The 24,930-nt window shown below is 38.9% G+C and overlaps 7 protein-coding genes across 7 annotated transcripts; all 7 read left to right on the top strand.

Moving 5' to 3' along the window:
• The first annotated feature begins 878 nt into the window (after positions 1–878).
• Positions 879–24,885, top strand: LOC111193081 (protocadherin gamma-A4-like). The gene is made up of 2 exons (XM_049474819.1): positions 879–2,683; positions 24,242–24,885. Exons 1-2 carry the CDS (start codon positions 946–948, stop codon positions 24,883–24,885), a joined length of 2,382 nt encoding a protein of 793 aa, XP_049330776.1. The 5' UTR covers positions 879–945.
• On the top strand, positions 3,902–6,616 carry LOC125799050 (protocadherin gamma-A11-like). The gene has a single exon (XM_049474812.1). The coding sequence runs from the start codon at positions 4,034–4,036 to the stop codon at positions 6,440–6,442; it is 2,409 nt and encodes an 802-aa protein (XP_049330769.1). The 5' UTR covers positions 3,902–4,033; the 3' UTR covers positions 6,443–6,616.
• On the top strand, positions 6,983–9,564 carry LOC125799053 (protocadherin gamma-A11-like). Its single transcript, XM_049474815.1, has one exon. The coding sequence runs from the start codon at positions 7,153–7,155 to the stop codon at positions 9,535–9,537; it is 2,385 nt and encodes a 794-aa protein (XP_049330772.1). The 5' UTR covers positions 6,983–7,152; the 3' UTR covers positions 9,538–9,564.
• LOC111193083 (protocadherin alpha-7) lies at positions 9,921–12,959 on the top strand. Its single transcript, XM_022672079.2, has one exon. It carries the CDS (start codon positions 10,499–10,501, stop codon positions 12,860–12,862), a length of 2,364 nt encoding a protein of 787 aa, XP_022527800.2. The 5' UTR covers positions 9,921–10,498; the 3' UTR covers positions 12,863–12,959.
• LOC125797995 (protocadherin gamma-A11-like) lies at positions 13,185–15,723 on the top strand. The gene has a single exon (XM_049474123.1). It carries the CDS (start codon positions 13,339–13,341, stop codon positions 15,721–15,723), a length of 2,385 nt encoding a protein of 794 aa, XP_049330080.1. The 5' UTR covers positions 13,185–13,338.
• LOC125799052 (protocadherin alpha-3-like) lies at positions 16,639–19,225 on the top strand. Its single transcript, XM_049474814.1, has one exon. It carries the CDS (start codon positions 16,796–16,798, stop codon positions 19,184–19,186), a length of 2,391 nt encoding a protein of 796 aa, XP_049330771.1. The 5' UTR covers positions 16,639–16,795; the 3' UTR covers positions 19,187–19,225.
• LOC125799055 (protocadherin alpha-3-like) lies at positions 19,575–22,133 on the top strand (the record flags this gene model as incomplete). Its single annotated transcript, XM_049474821.1, has 1 exon — positions 19,575–22,133. A coding segment is annotated over exon 1 (2,373 nt), but the record flags the coding sequence as incomplete, so codon positions are not given.
• Positions 24,886–24,930: the final 45 nt, after the last annotated feature.

Below are 24,930 nucleotides of genomic sequence, written 5' to 3'. Positions count from 1 at the left end.
AAAAATCTTCAATATTATAAAACTTTGCGTTTAAATATATATATTTTTATTTAACCCCGGAAGCACGGCATATTTTATGTGGCATACTGTTATGAAATTGTACGTTTTCATAATTTGCCAATGCTAAATTATTCTGACACAAGCATGACAAGCACGCATTTATACTAGTATGTTGAAAGTATGAGCCTGAGCGTGGCAACCTGTGCTGTCCTTGGTGCTGAAATCACCTTTTCTCGTTGTCAAAGTAGTTTTGTGTAGTGTTTGTTCCAGCACAACTTGCTTAGGGGTGCACTTCCCACGCTAAGAACTTATAATTTATAATTAACTTGTAATTATGTTTGACGTCAATTAGAGCGTGTTTCCCAAATTCTTAGTTCTACGTGAACTCGCTCACAGATAAACGTGAAAACGATTTATTCTTAATTCTGAAAGTAGTTGATTCTGCTTGCAGTTCAGCATCTTAAACGCCAGTGGTTATTTATTTCCATAAATGGTTCTGTTATATTTTACTCAATAATTAAGTATTTTTTATTATATTATATATACGCACCCAGATGTGCATTTGACTTGGAAGTCACAGAACTTGGAAATCACAGAACTTGGAGTAATTGTAAATTTATGATTTAAAGATGATGCTAGAGATAATGGGATTCTAGTGAAGTAGTCATCAGCACTGTGGATACGGTCGGAGACCACTCGGTGTCAGTGTTGTGCTAACTTTTTTGTAAATCAGACGTCCTGCCCTAATGCTGACGTACACAGTCTATTTTCCTTCAAGATGAACTTGGGGGCAGTCAAAGCTGAGCTAATGTGACCATTTTAATGATTAAAGGCGTTTTAAATACTAGCAGTATTTGAAAATAGACATGCTGCTCATGCTTTATTGAAGTATCTAAAATCTGGAGTTTCCTATTGTTTGGATATTCGCTTTGGAGAAACTCATTTATGATGGATGACGGCAGACAAAGGCGAAGATGGGTGTATTGGATTATATCTTTACATTTCTCTATACTGCTGTTCTTCGAGGAGCAGGTTTTGGCTCAGATAAGGTATTCTTTACAAGAGGAGGTAAAAGAGGGATTCGTCGTAGGAAACACTGCTAAGGATTTGAGTATTGATGTCAACACTATGGTGGACAGACGGATTCGTATTGTCTCCGGATCTAATGACGATCTTTTTCGGGTAAACCAGAACAATGGCGTGTTGTATGTTCACAAGAAAATAGACAGAGAGGAAATATGTGACAGTAACAATCCTTGTGTGGTTAACCTCAAAATCGTTGTAGAAAACCCACTGGAGATTCATTATGTGCGGATAGAAATAATGGATATAAATGACCACGCGCCTATTTTTTCCGAAGAGCAACAAAGAGTGGAGATAGCTGAAACCACGCACCCGGGGGCGCGCTTTCAGTTGCAGAGTGCACGTGATCCAGATATCAGCGTAAACTCCGTGCGCTCATACACATTGAGTCAGAATGAGCATTTTGATTTAGAGATCAGAGATATGGGAGATGAAAAGGTACCCTTTTTGGTTTTACAAAGAGCCTTGGACAGGGAGCATAAAGCTAAGCACGAAATAAAACTGACAGCAACAGATGGAGGAAATCCACCAAAATCTGGAACATTAAATATCACTGTGGTCGTTTTAGACAATAATGACAACCGTCCAGTGTTTAGTCAAGATATTTACACATCACAAATCCAAGAAAATGTTCCAATAGGTACTATTGTGATCAAGGTTAGTGCAGTTGATCTGGACGAGGGGTCGAACGGAGAGGTGATATATTCGCTTGGTAGTAAATTAAATCGTAAAATCTATGATCTATTTGACTTAGATAGTGTAACAGGCGAAATTCGAGTAAAAGGTGAAATAGACTTTGAAAACACTGAAGTATATAGATTAGACGTTCTGGCCTCTGATAAAGGCACCCCTCCAATGACAGTCGATTGCAGGGTGATTGTAAAAATTTTAGATGTAAATGATAACACTCCGGAAATAGAGATTACATCATTATTGAATTTAGTACCCGAAAATTCCAAACCTGGAACAGTTATTGCATTAATCAGTGTGTTAGATAAAGACTCTGGTGTAAACGGGAAGGTTTTATGTAGTTTGTCGCCAGATATACCTTTTGAAATAAAAACATCTGTGCAGGACAATATGTATTCACTATTAACAAAGTCACAATTAGACAGAGAAAATATTTCCCATTATGAAATTACAATAACAGCAACAGACTTTGGACATCCTACTCTGTCTACAGCTAAAACTCTCAGTGTACAGGTCTCAGACGTAAATGATAACAGTCCACAATTTCCTCAAAATCCAATTGAAATGTATTTAGTGGAAAATACTCCTCCAGGTGCTTCAATTTATTCTATCACCGCGTCCGACAAAGACATGCAAGAAAATGCCGCAATTATATACAGCATTCTTAGTGGAGGGGGGCAACAAAACGACGTTACATTATTTCTTAACATTAATCCTGAAACAGGAGTTATTCAGGCACTTAAACGTTTCGATTTCGAAAAAACAAAAACGTTCCAGTTTCATGTGCTCGCTACAGATTCAGGAACTCCACCACTGAGCACCAACCTCACAGTGAACATGTTTATACTGGATCAGAACGACAATGTTCCAGTGATCTTATATCCAGTCACCTATAACGGATCTGCTGAAGGTGTAGAGGAGGTCCCTCGCAATGTGAACGCAGGACATTTGGTGACTAAAGTGAGAGCCTATGATGCAGATTTAGGATACAACGGCTGGTTGTTGTTTTCAGTACAGGAGGTGAGTGATCACAGTTTGTTTGGGTTGGATCGCTATACTGGACAGATAAGAACCCTCCGTTCATTTACAGAAACAGACGAAGCTCAGCATAAACTGGTTATACTGGTCAAAGACAATGGTAATGTCTCGCTTTCTGCAACAGCGACTGTGATTATTAAAGTTGTGGAGCCCAAAGAGGCTTTTGCTGCTTCAGATGTTAAAACGACAGAAAAAGATGAGGAGGACAGCGACGTGACATTTTATTTAATTATCACTTTGGGATCAGTTTCAGTACTTTTTGTGATCAGTATCATTGTGCTAATTGCAATGCAGTGTAAAAGAAGTACAGATTATTCTTCCAAGTACCTACAAGATACAAATTATGATGGAACACTGTGTCACAGCATCCAATACAGATCTGGAGATAAACGCTACATGTTAGTTGGACCCAGAATGAGTATCGGTTCTACTCTTGTTCAGGGCAGTAATGGGAATACACTGGTGGAGTCAGATCGCAGGAGCAGGGCTTCTGGAGAGGTAAGAGAGTCACTAACTTTTGACATCTAAACGAAAGAATGTGAAACTGAATTATACTGCTACATGGTAGTCTGTTCGGATCTTGTTTTTATGAAGTAATTATACATTAAATCGACCCATCAGATTCAGTTGATTATGATGCCTTATATCATTTAATTATAATTGGCTTTTGAGCGCTTGCAAGTATCACATTATCAATACATTTTTACGTAAAGTAGATTTCGATTAACAGGAAACCAATGAGACAAAACGTATTTCCATTTAGTCCATTTTAAGTATGTGTGAAGCTGTCCGTGGTACTGCTTTTAACTTTACGTTAAACTCTGCTTGATCTATTTTATGAATGTGACCTGCTGCTTATTTCAGGTCACCTGGCAAACCGGTTAAATGATATTTATGTCTTTTGTGGCATGTCAATATTTCCCTCTGTTTTGTTCTTTCCTGTTTAATTTTGTGGAGTTGTGAAGTACATGATTGTCTGATTTTTACACTTATTTTCTTCCGGTTATGTTGTACTATATATCGTCCATGGGGTGTCAGCCTGCCACAAAAAAACGATTTTGGTGGGTAGCCCTTCCCCTTGCTCGAGCTTTCTGTGGTTCCTTTTTGTTCTTTAGGATGTCATTTTGGTGAACAGAGCAATTCTACATCAACGAACGCTACAGATGGAGCTTTTTTTATTCTTTATACCACTTGATTGATCTTTTTGAAAAAGAGGATATTTATGTGCACAAGACTACGTTGGTTATTTGCGATGGATTACGGCGAACAAAGGCACAGATGGCAACACTGGTGTATGGCTCTGCGTTTATTTTTGTTGCTCTGCTTCGGAAAACATGTTTTGGCTCAAATAAGGTACTCTGTACCTGAAGAAGTGAAAGAAGGAACTTTTGTGGGTAATATTGCAAAAGATTTGGGTCTTGATGTCAGTTCCTTGGTAGACAGACGGTTTCGCATCGTTTCTGGATCCAAAGACGCTCTTTTCCAGGTAAACACGAATAATGGCGAGTTGTATGTATATAAAAAAATCGATAGAGAAGAGCTGTGTGGTGATAATGGAGGCTGCCTAATAAATCTCAAAATTGCAGTTGAACATCCACTTGAAATACATTACGTGGGTGTAGAGATAAGGGACATAAACGACCATGCTCCCATTTTCCCAGAAAAGGAGCAACATTTAAAGATTGCAGAAAATACGGTAACTGGGGCTGATTTTCCGCTTGTCGCTGCCCGGGACCCTGACTCTGGCGTAAATTCTCTTCGAACGTACAAACTGAGTCATAACGAGCATTTTGATATCGAGATTCGGGATGATGGAGAAGATAATAAAATACCAGTTTTAAAATTACAGAGAGCACTTGACAGGGAGCATCGCGCTGCTCACAGTTTAGTGCTGACTGCGATTGATGGTGGAAATCCACCGAAGTCAGGGTTAATGAATATTTCAATAACTGTACTCGACATTAATGACAACAGACCAGTATTCAGTGAAGATGTTTATACTATAACAATTCCTGAAAATACCCCAAAGGGAGCATTTCTAATCAACGTAAGTGCTACAGATGTTGATAAAGGGTTGAATGGAGATGTTATCTTTTCGTTTGCTAGTAACGTAAAGAAAAAAGTTTCTGAAACGTTTGAACTGGATGGAAAAACAGGAGAAATTCGAGTAAAAGGAATGATTGATTTTGAGGACACAGAGATATACAGAGCTGATGTTACTGCATCTGACCGAGGAGAACCCCCAATGACAACGAACTCTAGAGTAATCATAAAGGTTGCAGATATAAATGACAATGAACCTGAAATTGATGTGACCTTCCTCTCTAACGTAGTACCCGAACATTCTAAACCAGGAACTGTTGTTTCACTCATTAGTGTAAGTGACAAAGATTCAGGTGTTAATGGAAAAGTGATATGTAGTCTATCTCAAAAAGCTCCTTTTGAGTTAAAACCGTCTATTCAGGAAAATATGTATTCCCTGGTCACGAAAACTAATTTGGATCGAGAAGAGGCTTCACATTATGATATTACAATATTTGCTGTTGACTTAGGGCAACCTCCTCTGTCCTCATTCAAAACTTTGAGCGTGGAGGTATCAGATGTCAATGATAATCATCCCGTGTTTCCAGAAAACCCTCTTGAACTTTACATTTTTGAAAATAATTTGCCGGGGGACTCCATTTTCTCAGTGAGCGCATGGGACAAAGATGAAAGCGAGAACGCCCTGATCTCATATCATGTTATAAGAGATGATGTAGTACAAGATGGCATGGCCTCTTTCCTCAACATTAACTCTGAAACAGGTGTTATTCGTGCCCATAAGAGTTTCGACTTTGAAACCGTCAAAACGTTTCAGTTCCACGTGTCCGCTACAGATTCTGGAACTCCACCACTGACCAGCAACGTCACAGTAAACGTTTTCATTCTGGATCAGAACGACAATGTTCCAGTGATCTTATATCCAGTCAGCTCTAACGGATCTGCAGAAGGTGTGGAGGAGGTTCCTCGCAATGTGAACGCAGGACATTTAGTGACCAAAGTGAGAGCCTATGATGCAGATATAGGATACAATGGCTGGTTATTATTTTCAATGCAGGAAGTGAGTGATCACAGTCTATTTGGTTTGGACCGCTATACTGGACAGATAAGGACCCTCCGCTCATTCACAGAGACAGACGAGGCTCAGCATAAACTGGTCATACTGGTCAAGGACAATGGCAACGTCTCACTTTCAGCAACAGCGACTGTGATTATTAAAGTTGTGGAGCCCAAAGAGGCTTTTGCTGCTTCTGATGTACAAAATGTTATAAAGGATGAGGAGGACAGTGACATTACGTTTTATCTCATCATCACTTTGGGCTCTGTTTCATTGCTTTTTTTGATCAGCATCATTGTTCTGATCGTAATGCAATGCGCTAAATCTACGGACTATTCATCAAAGTATCTACAAGATACAAACTATGATGGGACACTGTGTCACAGCATCCAGTACAGATCAGGAGATAAACGCTACATGTTAGTTGGACCTAGAATGAGCATCGGTTCTACAATAGTTCCGGCCAGTAATGGGAATACTCTAGTGGTACCAGATCGCAGAAGCAGAGCTTCTGAAGAGGTATGTGCTTGTTAAATTACTTTTATTGGTGTTCAGTCATGTACACTTATTTTTTGTTTTGTTAATACAGCATCGTTCATACATTGTAGCCGAGAAAGGCAGACCTCCCTCCCCCTCACACACATACTTGATTTTGTAAGAGAAAATAAGACCACATGCTCTACAAAATAAATACAAATGCACACTTTCTCAGTGTAATTATGTTAAGTAGCACAATTGTATTACAAGCAAACAAAAAATGCATTGTGAGCACATACAAAGATACATACATACATTGGTTTGATTTTAATTTGTCAAATTCAGAATTCAATTTTGCTTCAATTCATTTGATCAGGCGTGCAAAGTACAATACAATGTGCGCAGCTGTCAAGCACATTTTTAATCCGTAAGATTTCTAGGATCAAAACATAATTATGCAAAACATCTTTTTTTTATATACGTGTAAAACTGGTAGTTTTAAACGAGCTATTACTGATACAACCAGATGGTGTCAGTATTACGAAGGTATAACAACTAGAAACATAACCCTGCTTCCTGTGTTGCGCCAGTCTTTTTTGCTCTAAATATCAAGACAGCAACTTGCCTAGCACGGAAGGAGCTCATGTTAAATACAACGGCACTCTTGTTTATATGACCAGAATGGATTATGGACGTGTATGCTTTGCTTTTAAATACATACTCTAAATATATTCGAAACAGTAACAACAATAATACATTAATTCAGGATGTTTCACCGCGAACAAAGGCGCAGATGGGAGTGCTGGTGGATTGCTGTACATTTGTCTTTGCTGGTTTTCATTTCGGAGCACGTCTCAGCTCAGATAAGCTACTCTTTTCCGGAGGAGGTGAACGAGGGATACGAAATAGGGAATGTTGCAAAGGATTTGGGCCTTGATATCACTACACTGGTGGACAGACGGTTTCGTGTGGTTTCTGCATCTGCTGATGCTTATTTTGAGGTAAATCAGAACAATGGGGTACTGACTGCCCTTAAGAAAATCGACAGAGAGATGATTTGTGAGGAGAGTTCTGTATGCACAATGAATGTAAAAATTGCTGTGGAAAATCCGTTTGAGATTCATTATGTCGTTGTAGAAATTGTCGACATTAATGATCACGGTCCCCATTTTCCTGAGAAAGAGCAGCATTTCGAAATAGCTGAAAATACTCTAGCTGGGGCGCGTTTCGAACTCCAAAACGCACGTGACCCCGATGTAGGGAGCAATTCAATTCGCCTCTATAAACTTGAGAAAAATAATTATTTTGAAATGGAAATGAGGGACAGTGAGGAAGAAGAGAAAATTGCAGTGCTAGTGTTACAAAAGCCATTAGACAGAGAACAAAATACAAAGCACAATTTAATTTTGACCGCGCTGGATGGAGGAAATCCTCCCAAAATAGGCATATTAAACATTACTGTCACTGTTCTTGATATTAATGACAATCGCCCAGTTTGTAGTAAAGACGTGTATCATGTGACTCTAAGAGAAAATAGTAAAGTAGGCACTTCTGTAGTACGAGTTAATGCAACGGATTTGGACGAGGGATTGAATGGGGATGTTTTGTATTCATTTGGCAAAACTACTCGACGCAACGTTCACGACACATTTAAACTTGATATCAACACCGGGGAAATACAAATAAAAGAGCCTGTTGACTTTGAAGAAAATGAAGTTTACAGACTTAACATACAGGCATCAGATAGAGGCCAACCGCCCATGACAACAGATTGTAGAGTCATTATAAAAATAACTGATGAGAATGACAATTACCCAACAATAGAGGTAACATCACTTTTTAATATTGTACCTGAAGACTCAAAACCAGGTTCTGTTATTTCTTTGATTAGTGTTACAGATAAAGACATGAGTATGAATGGTAAAGTTATTTGTAGCATTACTGAACATGTCCCATTTGAGCTAAAACCATCTATTCAGGAAAACATGTACTCTCTAGTTACTAAAGGCTGTTTGGACAGGGAACTCGTCCAAAGTTATAATATCCTAATAAAAGCTACAGATTTAGGACAGCCCCCACTATCTACATTTAAAACACTGCACGTGCAAGTATCTGATGTTAATGATAACTCTCCAGAATTTGTTCAAAATCCTCTGGAACTATATTTGTTGGAAAATAATGTCCCTGGTACGTCAGTGATTTCTGTGAGCGCTTCGGACAAAGACCTAAATGAAAATGCTATGATAATGTATCATATCATAAGGGATGGTAGACAAAAGGATATGGGGACTTTCCTAAATGTCAACTCCGAAACAGGCGTCATCAGCGCACTACGAAGCTTTGATTACGAAACCGTTAAAAAGTTCCAGTTCCGCGTGCTCGCTACAGATTCTGGAACTCCGCCACTGAGCAGCAACGTCACAGTGAACGTATTCATACTGGATCAGAACGACAACATTCCAGTAATCTTATATCCAGTCAGTTCTAATGGATCTGCTGAAGGTGTGGAGGAGATTCCTCGCAATGTGAACGCAGGGCATTTGGTGACCAAAGTGAGAGCCTATGACGCAGATATTGGATACAATGGCTGGTTATTATTTTCACTGCAGGAAGTGAGTGACCACAGTCTGTTTGGTTTGGACCGCTATACTGGACAGATAAGGACCCTCCGCTCATTCACAGAAACTGATGAAGCTCTGCATAAACTGGTCATACTGGTCAAAGACAATGGCAACGTGTCCCTTTCAGCAACAGCGACTATGATGATCAAAGTTGTGGAGCCCAAAGAGGCTTTTGCCGCTTCTGATGTTTATAACCCTATAAATGATAAAGAGGACAATGACATTACATTTTATCTGATCGTCACCTTGGGTTCTGTTTCAGTACTTTTTGTCATCAGTATCGTTGTGTTGATTGCAATGCAGTGCTCTAAATCTACAGATTATTCCTCCAAGTACTTACAAGATACTAATTATGATGGGACACTGTGTCACAGCATCCAGTACAGATCAGGGGATAAACGCTACATGTTAGTTGGACCCAGAATGAGTATTGGTTCTACTCTAGTTCCGGGTAGTAATGGAAATACACTAGTGGTACCAGATCGCAGAAGGACATCTTTTGGAGAGGTAAGAGTTGTGATTTCTCTGTAATTATTATGAATTGTGCAATAATTTAAACAAAGACTAAACTACACACGGGTCTTTAAATTACTATAGGTCCTTATAATACAATAACAACGTGTTTAAAATTTTGAATGCCTTTTTGCCAATTTATGGGTTTGTTAAAAAATCATGCCAAGTGAACTGATTTAAATGAAAAAAATAATGTATTCAAGAAACTAGTTGTTAAATGAGAACTACAAATAACCAATTACATTGAAAGTGTTTAAACAAACACAAAGTCACTTATTGCCTTCATGTTATTTGACTGATAAATGTGCACAGCATTGTGTATGTAGCCAAAATATGACCCCTGTCCATGTTTTTGGATAATATATGGACAAACGTTCCAGAGCTTCTTTATTTCAGTATTCGTTAGTCCTTCTGTACTATTGTGGAATCCACAGGTAGTACATTTGTGTCCACCACTTAAAATCATGTTTCCTTAATACAAACCGAACATTGCACACCTCCTTAGTAAACCATTTTACAATTGTTTGGGACAACAAAGTTGTCTGGCTGGAGATTTAAAGCAAGCCGTCTGACGTTCAAGGTATGAAAAATTCAGTAGCAAAGTAAAATATCCGCACAAATACTAGTTGCGAATAGGAAGAACTCTCTAATATAAAAACGCAAGTAAAACCAAATGTTATTTTGGTCGTGTCTAAGTTATTAGTGACCACTCGGCGTCAGTGTTGTTTTAAAATTGAAAAGATTGTTGTAAGCCCTCCTCTAAAAGCAGACATGCGTAGTTCTGTTTTGTTTCGGACGAACGTGGATATACAGCCTGAGAAAATGTAGCTCTGTAGAGTCTATGTCTGATTTGATAAACCGATTATTTGCTTTTAGTATGTAGTGCTAATTATGAACCTTGATTTGACGCAGTACTGCATTTTTTGAAAGTAGAGGATTTTTATTTTCTGTTGGAAGAGGTTTGGAGTAGTCGTATACAATGGAATATATCAAAGAGAGACGCAAATGGAAGTACTGCGGGATTTTTCTCGGCTTTTCTTTGCTGCTGTGCTTTGCGGATCAAGCGTCATCTCACATAAGGTACTCTGTTCCTGAAGAAGTCAAAGAGGGATATATTGTGGGAAATATTGCTAAAGATTTGGGCCTTGATGTAGGAACTCTGATGGACCGAGGATTTCGTCTCGTTTCTGGATCTAACGACGCCTATTTTCAGGTGAATCAGAACAATGGCATTCTGTCTGTTCATAAGAAAATCGACAGAGAAGAAATATGTGATGGCATGAACACCTGCATAATAGATATTAAAATCGTCGTCGAAAACCCTCTGGAGATCCATTACGTGGCAGTGGAAATTACAGACACGAATGATCATGCTCCAGTATTTCCAGATAAGCAACAAAGAATGGAGATAGCAGAAAACACTCTACCGGGCGCGCGCTTTCAGCTACGAAGTGCAAGGGATCCAGATATCGGGGTATATTCTGTGCGAGCCTACAAATTAACTCAAAACGAGCATTTTGATCTAGAAATAAGAGACAGGGGTGACGAGAAAGTACCCTTTCTCGTTTTACAGAGAGCAGTAGATAGGGAACGTAAAGCTGAACACAAATTACTACTGACAGCAATAGATGGTGGGAATCCACCAAATTCTGGTACTTTAAATGTTACTGTTACTGTTCTGGATAATAATGACAATCGCCCAGTGTTTAGTCATGAAGTGTACACGGCACAAATACATGAAAATATTCCGATAGGGACCATGGTCATCAAGGTTAATGCAATCGATTTGGATGAAGGGTTGAACGGAGAAGTTCTGTACTCTCTTGGAAACAACTATGGTATGTTTGATTTAAATAATGTTACAGGTGAAATTTGGGTGAAGGGTGAAATAGACTATGAAAAAAATGATGTATATAGACTAGATGTATTGGCTTCTGATAAAGGCACACCTCCAATGACAGTTGATTGCAGGGTCATTGTGAAAATTTTAGATGTTAACGATAACAATCCAGAAATAGAAGTTACATCACTTTCTAACTTAGTGCCAGAAAATTCCAAACCTGGAACTGTAATTTCATTAATCAGTATCTTAGATAAAGACTCCGGTGTAAACGGGAAGGTGTTATGCACGTTATCACCCAATATACCATTTGAACTTAAACCGTCTATAAAGGACAATATGTATTCCTTAGTCACAAAAACGCAATTGGACCGAGAGGAAACTTCACTTTATGAAATCAAAATCAAAGCAACAGATCTTGGTCAACCTCCCTTAACTGCAGAAAAAAATATTAGCGTTCAGGTGTCCGATGTGAATGATAATCGTCCAGAGTTTTTCCAAAATCCACTTGAACTTTATTTAATGGAAAATAACTCACCAAGTGCCTCAATGTATTCTATTGCTGCAGTGGATAAAGATATACATGAAAATGCAGCAATTTCATATAGCATTCTTAAAGAGAGTAGTTTGCAAAACAAAATGGCTTCATTCCTCAATATTAATTCTGAAACAGGCGTTATTTATGCACTGACGAGATTTGACTTTGAAGTAACCAAGTCTTTTCAGTTCCGCGTGCTCGCTACCGATTCTGGAACTCCACCACTGAGCAGCAACGTCACAGTCAATGTGTTCATTCTAGATCAGAACGACAACGTTCCAGTGATCTTATATCCAGTCATCTCTAACGGATCTGCAGAAGGTGTGGAGGAGGTTCCCCGCAATGTGAACGCAGGACATTTGGTGACCAAAGTGAGAGCATATGACGCAGATATAGGATACAACGGCTGGTTATTATTTTCACTACAGGAAGTGAGTGACCACAGTCTGTTTGGTTTGGACCGCTATACTGGACAGATAAGAACGCTCCGCTCATTCACAGAGACAGACGAGTCTCAACATAAACTGGTCATACTGGTCAAAGACAATGGCAATGTATCACTTTCAGCAACAACGACTGTAATTATCAAAGTTGTGGAGCCCAAGGAGGCTTTTGCTGCTTCCGATGTTAAAAGCTCATTAAAAGATGAGGAGGGCAATGACGTTACGTTTTATCTGATCATCCCTCTGGGCTCTGTTTCAGTACTTTTTATCATCAGCATCATTGTACTGATTGCAATGCAGTGCTCCAAATCTACAGACTATTCCTCCAAGTATTTACAAGACACAAATTATGACGGAACACTGTGTCACAGCATCCAGTACAGATCAGGAGATAAACGCTACATGTTAGTTGGACCAAGAAGGAGTATTGGTTCTGCTGTAACCTCGGGCAGTAATGCAAATACTCTAGTAGTACCCGATCGCAGGAGCAGAGCTTCTGTAGAGGTAAGAGCTTGTTTGTAATAAAGTTTTAATGAATTTTGATAAATGCCTGTTGTCACTTGAAAACAAAAAAAATGCGTGGTGCATCATTGTTGTATTGCAGCTGAAATACCACAATAATTTCATTTAATTTTTTTTTACTTCATCATAATATAAACATAACAGTGATTTTAAGTATTAAAATATAATTTATCATATTATCAGGTTCACTGTCGTTCATGAAAACCATTTTGCTCCAGACGATGTCACTGTTACACAGATATAAGTAAAATATTTAGTCTTTGCTGATTGGTCTGCTGCGCGCATGTCTGTTTGCTTTAGCGGTGGAAGGGTAGCATAGCAAAAAGAACAAGGAAAGACACAATGGTCACGATGATTCACTAAAGGGGGAAATTTGCTGCTGTTTTGTTTCCTTACGTAACCGAAATTTTATGGATAACTTTGTTAAGGAAAACGAGTCTTTGCTTATTACAAATATAAACTAATTTTCAACAATCATGATAAAAGTCGGAGGACAAAGGAACACCTGTGAATACTGTTGGATTTTGCTATGTTTCTTTTTATTGCATCGCTTCAAGGATCAAGTCTTTGCTCAAATCAGGTATTCTATTCAAGAGGAGCAGAAAGAGGGATATGCTGTTGGGAATGTTGCTAAGGATCTGGGTCTTGATGTCAGTACTCTGGTGGATCGACGGTTTCGTATTGTTTCTGGATCTAAGGATGTGCTTTTCCAGGTAAATCAGAACAGCGGGATGTTGTACGTTAGTAAGAGAACAGACAGAGATGAAATATGTGATGGGAACATTGCTTGCGTTTTGAATCTAAAAATAGCAGTAGAAGATCCACTAGAGATTCATTATGTGGCGATAGAGGTCACAGATATAAATGATAATGCACCTAGATTTTCTGAGAAAGAGAAAAGGATTGAAATAGCAGAAAATAGGCTTACAGGAGCCCGTTTTCAGCTACAAGCTGCGCATGATCCTGATATAGGAATAAATTCAGTCCGTCTGTATAAAATAAGTCAAAACGAGCATTTTGAATTACAGGTCAGGGAAAGGGGAGAAGAACAAATCCCTTATCTAGTTTTGCAGAAACATCTGGACCGAGAGAAAAAAGGGGAGCACAACATCATTTTAACTGCAATTGATGGCGGGAGTCCACCAAAATCGGGGACTCTTAATGTGACCATAGTAGTTCTGGACTCTAATGATAACCCACCTATTTTTAATCAAGATGTTTATTCAGTAACACTCCCAGAAAACATAGAAACTGGGTTCGTTGTTTTAAAAGTCACCGCAACAGATTTAGACGAAGGCCTTAATGGAGATATAGTGTATTCATTTGGCAGTGAGGTTAATGCCAGGGTTCGCGATATATTCAGCCTGGACAACAAAACTGGGGAAATTCGTGTGAAAGGCTCGATTGATTTCGAAAAATCAGATATTTATAAACTGGATGTTCAAGCAACGGATAAAGGCAACCCTCCTTTGACGGGTGAAAGTGGCATATTAATTAAAATATTGGACGTTAACGACAACACACCTGAAATAGAAATAACATCACTGTCTAATATAATTTCTGAAGATTCAAAACATGGAACTGTAATTTCCTTGATTAGTGTTACCGATAAAGATTCTGGTGAAAATGGTAAAGTTGTTTGTCGTCTCAATGAAAATGTGCCATTTGAATTAAAACGGTCTGCGCATGATAACATGTTTTCTTTAGTGACAAAAAGTAACTTAGACAGAGAGCTGGTTTCTGAATATGACATTACGATTACTGCGACGGATCTTGGACAGCCTCCTCTGTTCTCTTTCAAGAATTTAAAAGTGCAAGTGTCAGACGTGAACGACAACCGTCCGCAGTTTTTAAATAATCCTTTCGACTTATACCTTTTCGAAAACAACACCCCTGGGGCATCAATATGTTTAGTCAACGCGTATGACGAAGACATACATGACAATTCTGTTATCTCATATAACATTATGAAAGGTGATGGGGCACAAAATGATATCACCTCGTTCCTAAACATTAATCCTGAAACAGGTGTTGTTTATGGGCTCAAAAGTTTCGACTTTGAGTCACAGAAAACGTTCCAGTTCCACGTGCTCGCTACAGACTCTGGAACTCCACCACTAAGCAGTAACGTCACAGTGAACGTCTTCATTCTGGATCAGAACGACAATGTTCCAGTGATATTGTATCCGATTAGCTCTAATGGATCTGCTGAAGGTGTTGAGGAGATTCCCCGCAATGTGAACGCAGGACATTTAGTGACCAAAGTGAGAGCCTTTGATGCAGATATTGGATACAATGGCTGGTTATTATTTTCACTGCAGGAAGTGAGTGACCACAGTCTATTTGGTTTGGACCGCTATACTGGACAGATAAGAACCCTCCGCTCATTCACAGAAACTGATGAAGCTCTGCATAAACTGGTCATACTGGTCAAAGACAACGGCAACGTGTCACTTTCAGCAACAGCGACTGTAATCATTAAGGTTGTAGAGCCCAAAGAAGCTTTTGCAGCTTCTGATGTAAAAACCACAGCAAAATATGAGGAAGACAATGATGTTACTTTTTATTTATTTATTTCTTTGGGCTCTGTTTCAGTACTTTTTGTGATCAGCATTATTGTGCTGATTATAATGCAGTGCTCAAAATCAACAGACTATTCCTCCAAGTATTTACAAGATACAAATTATGACGGGACACTGTGTCACAGCATCCAGTACAGATCAGGAGATAAACGCTACATGTTAGTTGGACCCAGGATGAGCATCGGTTCTACAATAGTTCCGAGCAGTAACGGAAATACTCTATTGGTACCAGATCGCAGAGGGAAGGCGTCCGCTGAGGTAAGAGGCTATTGCTATTGAAACGTTTTCAAGATTCCAACTGTGATTACATGTGCCTTTATGTTCATGTTCATATTTCAAATCCCACCTAAATATTAAATGTGGGCGATGCTGTCCGTGTTGCTGACACGATTTAGTACATGTTGACAGGGTACTGGTATATTGCACACAGTAAATCTATTTAAGTTGATTTTAAAAAAAAATACATTTCAATGCTGTTCATTTAACGCTGGCAAAGATACTGTGTATCTTAAGTAGTGGGTCTGCCTGTGTTGTCTTATTTTGTGATGGTTTCAAGAAACAGGAATAGTATATTTCCACCTAAACATTCAACCGCTTGTTCTGAACTACTTTTATTATTAATTACAATGATTTAGTTGTGGATGCCCCAGACATTCCACTCTGCTTTGCATGTTTCCGCAATTATAGATGTATATGTTGACATAAACGAATATACACAATTTCTTAAAATCAAAACATTTTTTCTGATGCAACTTGCTATGATTTCAAATTATCATTGAGGATAAAACCAAACAACCAAACTACAAAAAGTACATTTGCAGCGTGATTGAACCGATTTTGTGTTCGTAGATACGCCAGTAATGACTGATTGTGTCCGGATTGTGCATAGTATAATTTTACACGTTACAATTTTTTTCTTTTTTGTCATCTTGTTTATTGATTTCAGGAACACCGACATACTTAAACTAAAGTAACGTATTGTAGCCTTTTCCAGGAACGTATTTACCATAGTGTCTTTTTGATTTGTTTTTGGCTATTTGCCTTTCATTTGTCTTGTTTTCTTTTGCTTATCTGCATTCATATTTTTTATATTCTTGTCCGCCAGACGATGTCAGTGTGACATAGGGATAGAAGGTCCATGTATTGCCCTGCCCACTGGTGAACGTTGCGCATGATCTATACTGGTCATAACCCTTTGTTGAGCAAAAGAGGCAGCAACTCTTTTTAGCAAAACGGGAGCTTTTACAATGATCCACAAACATAAGCCAACTACGAAGGAGAATTATGTCATGTAACTGGTTACAAGTGGAACATTGTTGTTAGAGGAACTGCAATATTTAAGAGCACCGCAATGGGAAATGGAGTAGTACAAAGATGCAGATGGAATATTTGGAGGACTGTCCTTTGTTTATCTTTGCTGCTGTGCCTCGGAGAGCAGGTTTCATCTCAGATAAGGTACACTCTGCCGGAAGAGGGGAAAGAGGGTTCCATAGTGGGAAATATTGCAAAAGAGTTTGGCCTTGATGTCAATACGTTGGCGAGCAGACGGTTCCGTATCGTTTCTGGATCAAAAGACGCATTCTTTAAAGCTAATCAGGACAATGGTGTGTTGTATGTACAGAAGAAAATAGACAGAGAAGAGCTGTGTGGCGAAAATATAATTTGTTTGATAAATCTTAAAATTGCTGTTGAAAATCCACTAGAAATTCATCACGTTGTGGTCGAAATAACGGATATCAACGATAATGTTCCGAGTTTTACTGAAACGCATCAGCATCTTGAGATAGCGGAACATACTTCGATAGGAACGAGCTTCCAGTTGCACACAGCTCGCGACCAGGACACGACTCCAAATTCAATTCGAAATTATAAGTTAAATCAGAATGTCAACTTTGAAATTGACACCAAGAACAGCGACGAGGATAAAATACCATTCTTGGTTTTACGAAAACCTCTTGATCGGGAACAAACGGCTAATTATTATTTGTTTGTAACAGCGGAAGATGGTGGAAATCCTCCCAAAACAGGTACTCTTAATATCACTGTTAAAGTTCTTGACTCAAATGATAATCGCCCTGTCTTTAGTAAAAGCTCATATTCTACTACATTACAAGAAAACGCTCCACTTGGCACAACCGTTATTACAATAAACGCAACTGATCCTGATGAGGGCTCCAACAGTGATGTTGAATACAGTTTTGCCAAAACTTTGAAGCGTACAATTCACGATGTTTTTCAATTAGATAGCATTACAGGGGAGATACGAGTTATAGGTGAAGTAGACTTCGAGAATACAGAGGTTTACAAACTAGATATCCAGGCTTCTGACAAAGGCCAGCCTCCTCTGACTGTGGAGAGCAGAGTCATCATAAGGATTGTAGATATAAATGACAATAAACCAGAGATTGAAGTGACATCACTATCAAATGTCATTGCGGAAGACTCCACACTCGGTACAGCAATTTCCCTCATCAGCGTATCAGATAAAGACTCTGGAATCAATGGAAAAGTTGTATGTAGTCTTTCAAGTGGTGTCCCGTTTGAACTGAAACCTTCTTTTCAAGACAATATGTATTCATTAGTAACGAAAGAAAAATTAGACCGTGAGGCGGTATCACATTACGACATCACTATAACAGCCACAGACTTGGGAAGCCCATCGTTATCCAGCTTTAAAAAGATAAGCGTGCTGGTATCAGACGTAAATGATAATAGACCAGAATTTCTTCAAAGTTCCGTTTTCTTGTATTTGAAGGAAAATAACACTCCCGGCACATCCATTGTCTCAGTTAGCGCATTTGACAAAGATTCTGATGATAACGCAGCCATATCATATAATATTATCAGAAGTGACGGAGGACAAACCAATATGGCATCATTCCTGAATATTAACTCTGAAACAGGAGTTATTCAGGCGCTCAAAAGTTTTGACTTTGAAACTATTAAAATATTTCAGTTCCACGTGCTCGCAACAGATTCTGGAACTCCACCACTGAGCAGCAACGTAACCGTTAACGTGTTCATACTGGATGAGAACGACAACGTTCCAGTGATCTTATATCCACTCAGCTCTAATGGTTCAGCTAAAGGTGTTGAGGAGATTCCCCGCAATGTGAACGCAGGACATTTGGTGACCAAAGTGAGAGCCTATGACGCAGATATAGGATACAACGGCTGGTTATTGTTTTCACTGCAGGAAGTGAGTGACCACAGTCTGTTTGGTTTGGACCGATATACTGGACAGATAAGAACCCTCCGCTCATTCACAGAGACAGACGAGGCTCACCATAAACTGGTCATACTGGTCAAAGACAATGGCAACGTGTCACTTTCAGCAACAGCGATTGTGATTATCAAAATTGTGGAGCCCAAAGAGGCTTTTGCTGCTTCTGATGTTAAAAACTCAGTAAAAGACGAGGAGGACAGCGACATTACTTTTTACCTGATCATTACTCTGGGATCTGTTTCAGTACTTTTTGTAATCAGCATCATTGTACTTATCGTAATGCAGTGCTCACAATCTGCAGACTATTCCTCCAAATACTTACAAGATACAAATTATGATGGGACACTGTGTCACAGCATCCAGTACAGATCTGGAGATAAAAACTACATGTTAGTCGGACCCAGAATGAGTATTGGTTCTTCTGTAGTCCCTGGAAGCAAAGGAAATACTCTAGTCGTACCAGATCGCAGAAGAAGAGCATCTGGAGAGGTGAGGTTCTTTGTAATTTTAATATGATTTACCATACAGACATTAAAAAGCAAAAATTAATTTTAAATTGACTGGCGCCTTTACACTGTTTAACATTTAAATCTTTCCCTGTTGTACATTTCGATTATCATTATATATATATATATATATATATATATATATATATATATATATATATATATATACACACACAGACACACATTTACTAGCTAACATTTTTTATTTCATGCGTGATACTTGACAGTTTAACTTGGCTTACGCCATCGGTCCTAACTTGCATGTCAGAAACATTTATAGTCAACTGGAGTGATTGTTTTTATAACTGACTTTTGTATTCACAGTTGATAAATAATATCGCTTGGTGTCAGTACTGCACAAGGAAACATTGACATTTTGTCCCTCCCACTTTTCTGACGCCGCGCAAGGCCGTATTGTTCACTGCACAGCCATGGCAATGTGTGGCTATTGTTTTAAACGGGGTAATTTTTGGTGTGTTCTGATGTCTTAAATTTAGGATGCTGGAGATAATCAAAAAATAACGCTGAAAGGAAAGACAATTTGACTGTTGACTGTATAAAAGGAAACTGGATTCATATTAGCGATGGATGGCGAAAAACAACGGCGCGGATGGGAGTATTGGTGGATTGTTCTGTGGTTCGCTTTACTGCTGTGCTTTGTGGACCAGGTTTCAACTCAGATTCGGTATTCTCTTCCAGAGGAGGTAAAGGAGGGATACACTGTCGGAAACATTGCTAAGGATTTGGGTATCGATGTCAGCTCTTTGGTGGACAGACGGTTTAGGGTTGTTTCTGGAGCTAATGACGCTCTATTCCAGGTAAACCAGAACAATGGCGTTTTGTCTGTTAAAGAAAAAATAGACAGGGACGAACTCTGTGGTAAAAACCGAGCATGCACAGTAAATATAAAAACCGTTGTTGAAAATCCCTTAGAAATACATTACATTGAAGTTGAAGTCACTGACGTTAATGACAATTTCCCTGTTTTTGCAGAAACAAAAATTTACTTAGAAATACCTGAAAATACTTTACCAGGGGCAAGATTTGAACTCCCCGCAGCACGGGACCTGGACGCTGGGGTCAATTCTATTCATACTTATAAATTAGGTCAAAACGAACATTTCCAGTTGCAATTAAGAGATGGTGATGATGAGGATAAAATCGTGTTCTTAGTTCTACATAAACAGTTAGATAGAGAGCAATATACCAGTCAATCTCTATTACTGACAGCATATGATGGAGGAAACCCTCCTAAATCTGGCACTTTAAACATAACAGTTTGCGTTAGTGATATTAACGACAACAGACCTGTATTCACTCAGGAAACGTATACGGTGATGTTAAAAGAAAATACACCAACAGGATCTATTATTGCCACTGTAAATGCTAGTGATGCAGACGATGGTCTGAACGGAGAAGTGGAGTATGCATTCAGTAGGTCTTCAAAAAGTCAAATAAATGACAAATTTTATTTAGATAGTGTTACCGGAGAAATCAGCATTAAGGGGAAGATTGATTTTGAGGAAAATGAGGCCTATAGGTTAAATGTCCAAGCCACCGATAAGGGTCAACCGCCAATGACTGGAGATTGCAGAGTTCTCATAAAGGTTACAGACGTGAACGACAACAAGCCAGAAATAGATATAACGTCTTTATCCAACATGACGCCGGAGGGCTCTAAACGCGGAACAGTGATTGCTCTTATTAGTGTAACTGATAAAGATTCTGGTCTAAACGGTAAAGTTGTTTGTAGTCTTCCAGATAAAGTACCGTTTGAGTTAAAATCATCAGTAAAAGGAAACATGTACTCATTAGAGACCAAAGATGCGTTGGACAGAGAACTTGTGTCATACTACGACATAACTATAATAGCAACAGACCTAGGTCAACCTCCTCAACTCAGTCATAAAACTATTAGAGTGCATGTTGCTGACGTGAACGACAATAGCCCTGAATTCCCTTATAATCCTATTAATCTTTATTTGTTGGAAAATAACTCACCAGGGGCACCTATTTTCTCAGTAAGTGCCAGAGATAAAGATTTAAATGAAAACGCTGTTATCACTTATTCGGTTATCAAAGGGGGTATGCAGAATGACATGGCATCATTTATCAACATACATTCTGAAAATGGACAGATATATGCTTTGAAACAGTTTGACTTTGAGACAGTGAAGTCATTCCAGTTCCACGTGTCCGCTTCAGATTCTGGAACTCCAGCTCTAAGCAGCAACGTCACAGTGAACGTGTTCATTCTGGATAAGAACGACAATGTTCCAGTGATTTTATATCCGGTCACCTCTAACGGATCTGCTGAAGGTGTTGAGGAGATTCCTCGCAATGTGAACGCAGGACATTTGGTGACCAAAGTGAGAGCCTATGACGCAGATATAGGATACAACGGCTGGCTATTATTTTCACTGCAGGAAGTGAGTGACCACAGTCTGTTTGGTTTGGACCGCTATACTGGACAGATAAGAACCCTTCGCTCATTCACAGAAACCGACGAGTCTCAACATAAACTGGTCATACTGGTCAAAGACAATGGCAACGTGTCACTTTCAGCTACAGCAACAGTGATTATTAAAGTTGTAGAGCCCAGAGAGGCATTTGCAGCCTCTGATATAACAAACACTGTTAAAGATGAGGAGGGCAGTAACATTATTTTTTATTTAATCATTACCTTGAGCTCAGTTTCAATACTTTTTATTGTCAGTATTATTGTTTTAATTGTAATGCAGTGCTCCAAATCAACAGAATATTCCTCCAAGTATTTACAAGATACAAATTATGACGGGACACTGTGCCACAGCATCCAGTATAGATCTGGAGATAAACGCTACATGTTAGTTGGACCTAGAATGAGTATCGGTTCTACTATAGTTCCAGGCAGTAATGGGAATACACTCAGAGTAACCAACAAACGACAATCAACACTAGAGGTGAGTCTTGTGATCTATCTATCTATCTATCTATCTATCTATCTATCTATCTATCTATCTATCTATCTATCTATCTATCTATCTATCTATCTATCTATCTATTTCTTCGTTTATTAATTCATTTATGTGTTAAAAGTGCACAATAACGTACTAGAAATTTAAGCTGAAGCTTGGTGTCGCTGCTTTACAGGTTATATCGTACTTATTTTTATTCTCCATTGCGCATGCACAATGTATGAACGATGCTGTTGTACTTCAGGGCAGAAAAAACGTTTCGACATGTCGCTAAGCCATTTGTGTCGTTGCATTGAATTCTCGAATTTTTGGGGAGCTAAGCAGGTCGGTGGATAATTACTCAACTATTTGCGATGCTGCAGAGGATATTTTAACTTTCACAATGACGGCCCGGGATAGCACTATGCTGAAGATCTTCCTGTGCTGTTTTTTCTTCATGTTTTCTTGTGAAGGGGTTCTGGCTCAAATTCGCTACTCTATTGCAGAGGAATCTAAAACAGGATCTGTTGTGGGAAATATTGCGAAAGACTTGGGGTTTGATGTGGATAAAATTAAAGATAGACGGTTTCGGATCGTCTCCGCGTCAAATGATCGTTTCTTGCAGATAAACCAGGACAATGGATTGCTGTACGTGAGTGGGAAAATCGACAGGGAGGAGCTATGTGAGAAAAGCAGTCTGTGTACAGTAAATCTTAAAACTGTAGCTGAAAACCCGTTAGAGGTTCATTATATAGAGGTCGATATTAGAGATATCAATGATCACTCTCCTATATTTCCTGTACGAGAGAAGCATTTAGATATATCAGAAAATGCAGTGCCACAGAGTACGCGAGTCCCCATGGACGCTGCGCGGGATTTAGACGCTGGAGTAAATTCTTTACATAAGTACATTCTCAGTGCAAATAGTCACTTTGAACTAGATGTAAAAACTCGTGGGGAAGACAAAATTCCTTTTCTGCTACTTAAAAAACCTCTAGACAGAGAACATAATTCTGAACTGCATCTAACCCTGACGGCATATGATGGAGGAAAGCCCGAAAGATCAGGATCAGTAAATATTACAATTAATGTCATTGACATTAATGATAATGCTCCAGTTTTTGATCGTCAAGTATATACTGTGACAATAGAGGAAAATTCACCATTTGGCTCTTCGGTGGTAAAACTACATGCCACCGATTTAGACGAGGGTGCAAATGCACAGGTTGTTTATGCATTTGATAAAAGTGTAATGAACAAAGCTTTTGAAAAATTTGAAATAGATTCAAATACAGGAAAAATTACTGTAAAAGGACTAATAGATTTCGAGGAACAGAGTGTGTATGAAATAGATATCCAGGCATCAGACAAAGGTCCAGTCGTTTTGATAGGCCACTGCAGTGTTGTTATCAATATAAAAGACGTCAATGATAACGTTCCTCAAATAGACGTGACCTCACTGTCTAATAAAATTCTAGAGGACGCGAATCCAGGTGCAGCTATTGCCCTTATCGGTTCATCTGATAGAGATTCGGGAGAGAATGGTGTAGTGATTTGCACACTTATAGAAGACATCCCATTTGAGTTGAAACCTTCTTTCCAGAAGAGCATGTACTCACTTGTTACTAAAAACCGCTTAGACAGAGAATCTGTGTCTATGTATACTATAATTATAATGTGTTCAGACAGAGGTCAGCCATCTTTATCTACACGGAAAACAATAAAAGTTGATATTGCAGATGTGAATGACAACAAACCAATGTTTATTCAAAACCCATATGCGTTTTATATTAAAGAAAACAATAGTCCAGGTGCATCCATATTCTCCATTAGTGCCTTTGATGTAGATCAGAATGAAAATGCTCATCTAGCTTACCACATTTTAAAGGATGAAAACATTGACACAAACATAGTCTCATATCTTAATATAAACTCTGAAGACGGGAATGTCTACGCACTAAAAAGTTTGGATTTTGAAACAGTCAAAACATTCCAGTTCCACGTGCTTGCTACTGATTCTGGAACTCCACCTTTGAGCAGCAACGTTACAGTTAATGTGTTCATTCTGGACCAGAACGACAATGTTCCAGTGATCTTATATCCAGTCAGCTCTAACGGATCTGCAGAAGGTGTGGAGGAGATTCCTCGCAATGTGAACGCAGGACATTTGGTGACTAAAGTGAGAGCATATGATGCAGATATAGGTTACAACGGGTGGTTATTGTTTTCACTGCAGGATGTAAGTGACCACAGTTTGTTTGGTTTGGATCGTTATACTGGACAGATAAGGACCCTCCGCTCATTCACAGAAACAGACGAGTCTCAACATAAACTGGTCATACTGGTCAAAGACAATGGCAATGTGTCGCTTTCAGCAACAACGACTGTAATTATCAAAGTTGTAGAGCCCAAAGAGGCTTTTGCAGCTTCTGATGTTAAAAACTCGATAAAAGCTGAGGAGGACAATGACATTGCTTTTTATCTGATCATCACTCTGGGTTCTGTTTCAGCACTTTTTGTCATCAGCATCATTGTTCTGATCGTGATGCAGTGCTCCAAGTCAACAGACTATTCCTCCAAACATTTACAAGATACAAATTATGATGGGACACTGTGTCACAGCATCCAGTACAGATCAGGAGATAAACGCTACATGTTGGTTGGACCCAGAATGAGTATCGGTTCTACTTTAGCACAAGGTAGTAATAGGAATACTCTAGTCGTATCAGACCGCAGAAGATCATCTGTAGAGGTAAGATTACTCAAAAAATGATAACTGCCTTTTTACATATATGTGACTTTTGAAACTTAAGTAATG

This window comes from Astyanax mexicanus, chromosome 2 (assembly GCF_023375975.1).
Source record: "Astyanax mexicanus isolate ESR-SI-001 chromosome 2, AstMex3_surface, whole genome shotgun sequence".
In the NCBI taxonomy this organism is placed as follows: domain Eukaryota; kingdom Metazoa; phylum Chordata; class Actinopteri; order Characiformes; family Acestrorhamphidae; genus Astyanax; species Astyanax mexicanus.
Note: the sequence above shows the minus strand (reverse complement) of the source record. Positions and strands in the feature narration are given on the sequence as shown.

Coding starts and splice junctions, on each gene's coding strand:
- LOC111193081 (XM_049474819.1), top strand. CDS start 946: ATGATGGATGACGGCAGACAAAGGCGAAGATGGGTGTATTGGATTATA. Junction 2,684..24,241: donor CTATAACGGATCTGCTGAAG/GTGTAGAGGAGG, acceptor GATCTGCAGAAG/GTGTGGAGGAGATTCCTCGC.
- LOC125799050 (XM_049474812.1), top strand. CDS start 4,034: ATGTGCACAAGACTACGTTGGTTATTTGCGATGGATTACGGCGAACAA.
- LOC125799053 (XM_049474815.1), top strand. CDS start 7,153: ATGTTTCACCGCGAACAAAGGCGCAGATGGGAGTGCTGGTGGATTGCT.
- LOC111193083 (XM_022672079.2), top strand. CDS start 10,499: ATGGAATATATCAAAGAGAGACGCAAATGGAAGTACTGCGGGATTTTT.
- LOC125797995 (XM_049474123.1), top strand. CDS start 13,339: ATGATAAAAGTCGGAGGACAAAGGAACACCTGTGAATACTGTTGGATT.
- LOC125799052 (XM_049474814.1), top strand. CDS start 16,796: ATGGGAAATGGAGTAGTACAAAGATGCAGATGGAATATTTGGAGGACT.